General features: G+C 41.9%; 1 protein-coding gene across 1 annotated transcript in view; it reads right to left on the reverse strand.

Annotated features, from left to right (window-relative positions):
• The window catches only part of SLC16A14 (solute carrier family 16 member 14), a 31,546-nt gene that overhangs the window by 19,573 nt on the left and 3,969 nt on the right, over nucleotides 1-8,004 (reverse strand). The window contains exon 2 of the mRNA XM_080670674.1: nucleotides 1,794-2,065. Within this exon, the coding sequence (XP_080526800.1) occupies nucleotides 1,794-2,052 (259 nt within the window). The 5' untranslated portion in view covers nucleotides 2,053-2,065. The remainder of the gene's footprint in view (nucleotides 1-1,793; nucleotides 2,066-8,004) is intronic.

Consider the following 8,004-nt stretch of genomic DNA (forward strand, 5'->3'; position numbering starts at 1 on the left):
TGTTATTTTGAGGATCAACTTCAAACCTATATTCAGTCATTTCAGGACTAGTTTCTACTGCTTAAGACAGCCTTATCAGGTATTTTGGAAAATGTTGTGATATTATATCCCCTGGCTTTTTGCTGAGTCTTCATTTTTGTTGTAAACACACACTTCCTAGATGGAATCTATAAGTACTTTGTTCAACCTCTTAAAACTTTATTTTTTAAAAGGTAAAAAAACCCACCAGGATTTTAAGTATTCTAGAAGAACAATTTTCTTTTACTGTCTTATTGAGAAGGTAGATTTACATCCAACACAAAACCAGCACATTCCTTACATCACAGTAAAACTTGCATTTTTTGTATGCAAGTTTTGTAGTCCTAGTTTTACCCAACGCAGGGTTGAAGAAGTCAGTTCATCAATGTTATAGGCAAATATAATTTCTTAACATTTCTCTCACACACATAATGATGCCCTTATTTAATTTTAAAGCTAGGTCAGTATTAATGCCCTTAGATAAACACACACATCCCACCCACATCTTGGGAAATAACAGTTTGTCCTTGTTTTCTCTCATTAGTATTATTACTGTATTAATATCATGTGTATTGCCCAAAATAGCAATAATTGAGTGCCAGCCAAGATCAACAAATCTCTGAGTTGGATTCAAGTGATTACTTGTTAATGTAGAAACCACTGAAAAGTCACAGACTCCCATCAAACACACATATGCTTGTCATACACATACTCTCAAAAAACCAGAAAAAGATTTGAGGCCATTTATGTTTCCAGTATAAAATATATCACAAATATTTTAAATTAAAAAAAACTGACATAAAATTATGGTTGTTCCTTTCAAGTGGAGCAAGTGAACATTAAGGTATAGTGGTAGATTGTTAGAATTAAATGAGATAATGTAAAGGAAATAAGTACTGGTATATAATAAGTACTTATTGAATATTAGTTGACAGTGAAAGTTGTTTAGTTCCCAAAATGAAACACATTAGCTATAATAACATATTACATTTATAATAACTTTCTGGTTTAGTATTTCCAATTGGATAAGAATTGGTTTCATAGATTGCTGTATGGGTAGGCTTAACTAGAAAATGCAAGAATATATTACTATTCCTCCCCATTTGCTATATCAGTAACTTTCCTAAAAATAGTTTAATAGATTTTCCAATAGTATATGATCAATTTCAAATTAATTAGAACTATGAAATAAGATTGTTAGTTGACTTTTATAGTGTTTTCTCTAAAATTTTTATCTTTTATAAATATTCATAAGTGTTAAATGAACAGATATTTGTAATGGTATATAATTGTGTTACAACAGTTAAGAAAATGGAGCTTGGGGCAAAAGAGAGTTTTAAAAATGATCAATTTAAAAAATACTCCAAGTGTTCATAATATTCAAATAGCAATATCATACAAAAGGACAAATATTGTATGACTCCACTTATATGAGGTACTTAGAATAATCAAATTCATAGAGACTGAAAACAGAACGGTGGTGGCCAGGGGTTGGGGGAGGAGGAATAGGGAGTTACTTTTCAATGGGTACAGAGTTTCAGTTTGGGAAGATGAAAAAAGTTCTGGAGACGGAGGGTGGTGATGAATGTACTCAATGGCATTAAACTGTTTACCTAAAAATGGTTAAAATGGTAAACTTTATATTATGTACATTTTACCACAATAAATAGTAACATCACTAACATTACTGTTTCAACAATATAAAACATTACTTATGTTGGGGAATTGTCATTTTATAACTATTCAGTTTTATAATAGGTGACAGGCGAACATACCCACAATCAAGGTGATGCCCATGCTGAGGGAGCTGACCCATGCGGTCAGGCCACGGCTCTGATGGAATTCTTCAAGCCATTCCACATTGAGGACCCCCAGGGCCATCTGGGAACCCATGATGAGGATGTGCACAAAGAAAGAGGAAAGGACCATCATCCAAGCCCATCCGCCATCAATGTTTGGGTGGGATTTAAGTGTCTTCTTATCTTTGGGGACATCTTCAAAATCATACCCAATATCTTCATGACTTGTATACATTTTCCAAGATTTTCTGAAATACATATGACAAATCATTTTATTGAATATCAAAACAAAAAGAATTTTTCACCTTCTTTGGACAGCTCTACCTCCTCATCATAACCAAAGTGGTCCCATCATCGTATTAGACCTTCAGATGAATCTTTGTCATCATGCAGATTTGGGAACACTTCTCACTTTTTCTCAGGACCAAGTGCTTTTCTGAAAGTTGTTTAATCTTTAAAGTCACTCTATATGTAAGTATTATAATCCCTATTTTAAATATATGAAAATAGAGAAAGGAGGCAACTTTCCCAAAGTCTCATAGGTAATAAGCAGTGTGGTCAGACAGGAAATGAAGGTTTGAATCCAGCTATTTCTGACTTTAACGCTCATTCCTAAGTCACTTACTGAGATGGATGAAAAAGATATCAGAGAAGGAAGACACCTGGGCTTAGGCAGGCTTGTAGAGTAGCTTCACCTTGGTGGGGCCCTGGCATAATTCTGGTTTTCATTTTGTGGATCCAAGTGCTCAATAGAGCCAGAATGGATTAGCCTCAGGGGGACTGACTTGTGTGTACCCAACTCAGGAGAGATTTACAAAGTAGAAGTCAATTAACTATCTTACAATGGAAACACAGCTCTCTAATTATGGTGATTTGTGCTTTGCATAGATACATCTCTCAAGATTTTCGAACACGAGGAAGGAGGCTGGATGGAGCTGGGAGGGGTTGATGCTAAGTCAGGGAGGACTCTGGTTTTGTTTTATTTTTTAGGATGCGAATTAAGAGGGTGCATAAGAACTGAGGATAAGGAGCAAAAGAAGCAGAGACAGAGGGAGGAGAGAGGATGACTAGTCTTGAAGGTGGTGGGGACCAGAGAGTTGGTCTTGATCAGGGGGAGAAACTTATCCTCCTCTGAGACTGGAGAAAGTAGAGGTGGACAGAGATAAGATTGTGAGTAGAGAGGGTGGAAAGTTACACCTACTGGTCTAATTTTTTTGGTGAAGTAGGATGTTTAGGTCATTGGCTGAGAATGAGAAGGATGGTGGTTATGAAAAGGCCTCAATGTTCAGGATAATGGAAGAGACTGTTGCCTACTACATATGGAAATGATTGTTGGGCAGTTCTAAATGGAGCTGGGTCCTGCAGCACACCATTGCAAGGCCACAGGTAGTGGAGCACCAAGCACAGAGCGGCAGGAGCACTCCGCCCCCAAAGCAAGCAATTAGGTGGAGTATCATCCATAGAGAACTTTAAAACAACAATTGACTTAAAGTTGCTCTGCTTTTTTATGTTCAATATGTGCCAGCAGTGCCCTAGATGGTTTGGCTCAGTGGATAGAGCATTGGACTGAAGGGTCCCAGGTTCCGTTCAAGGGCACATGCCCAGGTTGCAGGCTCGATCCCCAGTAGGGGGTGTGCGGAAGGCAGCCGGTCAATGATTCTCTATCATCATTGATGTTTCTATCTTTCTCTCCCTCTTCCTTCCTCTCTGAAATAAATAAAAATATATTTTAAAAAATATGTGCCAGCAATTCTAGACAATGTCACTAATAAAATACTCCTCTCCAAAAACATCTTCTGCTGGTCAAAGTTCCAAACAGTTATGTTTCAATGTTATACATCTGTAAGCTTCAAATTAGGATGTTTTATTACTCATCCTTTTTTAAGCATTGTATTCTACACAGAAATTATTTCAGGGAACCGCTGGTTATGCAGTTGAGCCCTGGCACAGGTGTGGCCCAGCTACACACACTTGTTTTGAGAGTAAATTCCCAAGAGTGCAGAGTTGTTGGAGCTCACCTCGGCTCAATCTGGGTCTGTGGTCCCTGCATTGCCACATGTCACTGCAGGACATTTGAGTGAACTGTAACAGCAGTTACTGTGGAGATGAAGACCAGAACTCAAGTTACTTCACCCTTCTTCCGCTCTATATGCCCACCTGAAGATTTTATTTTTGTTTAAAATTTAAAATAGCAAAACAGAGTACAAGAGCGAGAGGTGAAAAACTTTGGTTTGGAAAGTAAAATTTGGAGTCAATACATGAAATGGTTTGCTCAATTTGAATAATGTCTTGAAAGCGAAAATCTATTCTTTTTTAGCAATTAATTTATAACAGAAGAACAAATAAAATCATAATTATTACAGACCATTACAAATGATTATTGCTGAAAAATCATTTTGTAGCAATAAAGGATGATGGTATAAAAAATGATCCCAAATACACTGGGAACACGTCCAACTGTGGGAATGTCCCAGGTGTGTACTGACATGAATGGGGAGGACAGAGAAGCAGACTCAGTGAATTGCAGAGCCTCTTTCTGTATGCTCCTAATCACCCCTAAGAATTGTTTTCACCTTTTTAAAGGTCACATGACCTGCAAAATCTAAAATACTTACTTTCCAACCCTTTATAGCAGGGGTGGGGAATGTCCAGTCCTCGGATGGTATAAGGCTTGCAAAATCATTTGGTCTGGCCTTGCCACAGCAACCGCAGGCAGGACTCAAAATTCAATAAATCTAGGAGCTTTTTCATAGCAATATAAACTTGTATTAAGTGAATTATATTAATCGAATGATGTTATAAATATCCAAATGGCCTTTGACAGAAAAAGGTCCCCCACCCATGCTTTGCAGGGAAAGTTTGCTGATCCATGCAATATAGCATTGGTTCTGGTTAAGGGTTTGTCAGGGAGACATGGGCTCCAGGAAACCAGGATGCCTGTGGAAGAGCAATGTCATGGATCTGTCTTGGAGCTCATCTTGATTTTTCCTGTCTCTCATACCTCATTCTTGTATTTTATCTTTTAAATGATTCTATCTCTTAAATAGCTGTCCAGTTCTCAATTGCCACACTTCCTGCTCTCGGCCAGGGTCCTTTCCACTTCTCCTTTATCCAGACTGCTGTCTTGCCATATAATTTTCCCACCTCATCAAATTATCTTTAGGATCAAGTCTCCCACCCCACCCCCCCATAAGGCTGCCAGGTTCTCCTCCTGCACATCTGCCCACCCCCACCTTGGCCTGGTCCCTCCTCCTATCCCCTGACCTTAGCATTTTGCTGTCCAGCCCTGTGAAGCACCTGCAGCTCCCCACACTTGGCACAGTCTCTCTCTCTCTCTCTTTTTTTTAAAAATATTTTTATTGAGTTCAGACAGGAATGGAGAGGGAGAGAGAGATAGAAACATCAATGATGAGAGAGAATCATTGATTGGATGCCTCCTGCCCACCCCCTACTGGGGATCAAGCCCACAACCCAGGCATGTGCCCTAACCCAGAATTGAACCCGGGACCCTTCAGTTCCCAGACCGATGCTCTATCCACTGAGCCAAACTGGGTAGAGTGGCACAGTCTCTTTTAAGCTTTTGTGTGTGACTTTCTCTTCTTCCCTGTTTCTGGAACATGCTTCTCTCCTTCTAACCTCCTGGTCCTCTTCTGCTCATGCTTCAAAATTCAACTAAATTATAACAGTGAACCCAGAAATAGTAAGAAAAAATTCTCCACAAACATGTCAAATATCCAATATTAGATAGAGTAGGTGTTAAATAAATCAGTCATGGTATAGCTGTGCAAAGCAAGTCCACCATTGGAAATCAAATCACACTGAACTTTGAAGACATAGAAAGTGTGAATTATACATAGGGGCTACAAAATGGGACACATGTTATGACCCCTTTTTGTTAAAAATATGTATCTGTAGGAAAGAAGACTAGAGTGAAACAAAGAAAAATGGTGGTCATTATTTTTTGGATGACAGTCTTACAAATAATTTTTGCTCTTTTTAAAAAAATCTCATTGGTAAAAATACACACTAAGTAAACATGCATTAACTTTATAAGAAACTAAAGGTCCCTTTGTCTTTTAAACACCATCTGGGTCAGCTTCCTACCTCCATAGATTAGTGACTAAATGGTAAAAGAGGGGGAAACAGAAGAAAGACAATTAATCCAATAGCCACTTGCCTTGGGAAGTCCAGTCTGTGGTGGACTCTAGGCTTGTGTGTATGTCTGCTACCACCTGCCTAAGGATAGAAAGGGATGGGGAGGTCCCTGAAGATCTACCATAACCATCTGTGTTTCACACCTAAGTCTCTCTAAAAGTAATTCCTGTTTTGACGAATCACAGTCAACTTTCAATCTAGAACTCATAGCCCAGGAAATTGTTGCACTGTCAGAAGGCCAAGAGGATGAACCTAGAAAGGGCTCTGAGGGTGTTTGGTGGTTGTCCTCCCTCAGTCCCTGCTGGCTGTAGGCAGAATCCCAAGGGACCAGAAAGAGCAGTTGGACAACAGGTGTGACTGGCCTATCCTAATATATAAAAAGCCAGGAGCTGTCATGACTGAAACAACCGGACGGACGACCAAACAGCAGGCTGCATGTGGAGACCAGGCTGGCAGGGGGGTTAGTGAGGGACGACCAAACGACTGAACAGCAGGCTGCGTGGGGCAACCAGGCTGGCAGGGGTGGGCAGTTGGGGACAACCAGGCTGGCAGGGGGGGCAGTTGGGGGTTACCAGGCTGGCGGGGGGTGGGGCAGTTAGGGGTGACCAGGCCAGCGGGGCTTGGGGCAGTTGGGGGCAACCAGGCCAGTGGGGCAGGGCAGTTGGGGGCAATCAGGCTGGCAGGCAGAGGTGGTTAGGGGTGATCAGGCTGGCAGGGGGGGGCACTTAGGGGCGATCAGGCAGGCAGGCAGGTGAGCAGTTAGGAGCCAGCAGTCCTGGATTGTGAGAGGGATGTCTGACTGCCGGTTTAGGCCCTAAACCGGCAGTCAGACATCCCCTGAGGGGTCCCGGATTGGAAAGGGTGCAGATTAAGCTGAGGGGACCCTCTTCCCCCCTTCCCCCCCCCCCCCGTGCATGAATTTCGTGCACCAGGCCTCTAGTCTATATATATAAAAGGCTAATATGCTAAGTGTCTGTCCGACTGGTAGCTATGATGTGCACTGACCACCAGGGGGCAGACACTCAATGCAGGAGCTGCCGAGCTGCAGTAACTTGGCAGCAGCGGTTCTCAGGTGACACACCCCTAAATCAGAAAGCGGGGAGCCTGATTCCTCACAGGGCTGCGCGATTCCACCTTCAGCTGGCCATGGGTTATGTTGTTGCTGGAGCACTGTCGGCCCCAAATCTGGGTTACTGCACACTTGCGTTTGTGTTCCACACCCTTTACGACAGCAACTTTGCAGAGTGCCCTTTCACACTCTGGGACTCTTCAGGGGAGAGCCAGTTTCGCCTGATCCCCGCAGGCCGGGCTGAGGGACCCCACCTGCTGGAGGGACCCCCACTCACTCTACAGATGCCCTTCAAGCCATGGCGCCACCCCAGGTGCAGCTGGCTGGGGAGGGACCAAGGGAGGTTGGCTCCAGGGCGTATCCGGTCTGTCTTGCCCAGTCCCACCCCGCCAGCCACCTTCTAATTAATTTCCTTTCAATGTGCACAAATCAGTGCACTGGGTCACTAGTGTAAGTAATAACATCTTTTTTTTTTTTAATATATTTTATTGATATTTCACAGAGAGGAAGGGAGAGGGATAGAGAGCTAGAAACATCGATGAGAGAGTAACATCGATCAGCTGCCTCCTGCACACCTCCCACTGAGGATGTGCCCGCAACCAAGGTACATGCCCTTGACCGGAATCGAACCTGGGACCCTTCAGTCCGCAGGCCGACGCTCTATCCACTGAGCCAAACCGGTTTTGGCAGTAATAACATCTTTTACAATCAGTGGGACAATGCTCAGCTGTTTCATAAAATAAAACAATACTATTTGACATTTTCCTAAAGTCCATCTACATAAGAAACACTTTTGAAATAGTAATACAAAAGTTATAGTTTTCAACCCATGAGTTGAAATAATCATTTTTTTTCTTTTTAAATATATTTTTATTGATTTAAGAGAGGAAGGGAGAGGGAAAAAGAGATAGAAACATCAGTGATAAGAGAGAATCATTGATTGGCTGCCTCCTGCATGCCCTC

The sequence above is a fragment of the Plecotus auritus genome (assembly GCF_963455305.1).
Source record: "Plecotus auritus genome assembly, chromosome: 5".
Classification (NCBI taxonomy): Eukaryota; Metazoa; Chordata; class Mammalia; order Chiroptera; family Vespertilionidae; genus Plecotus; species Plecotus auritus.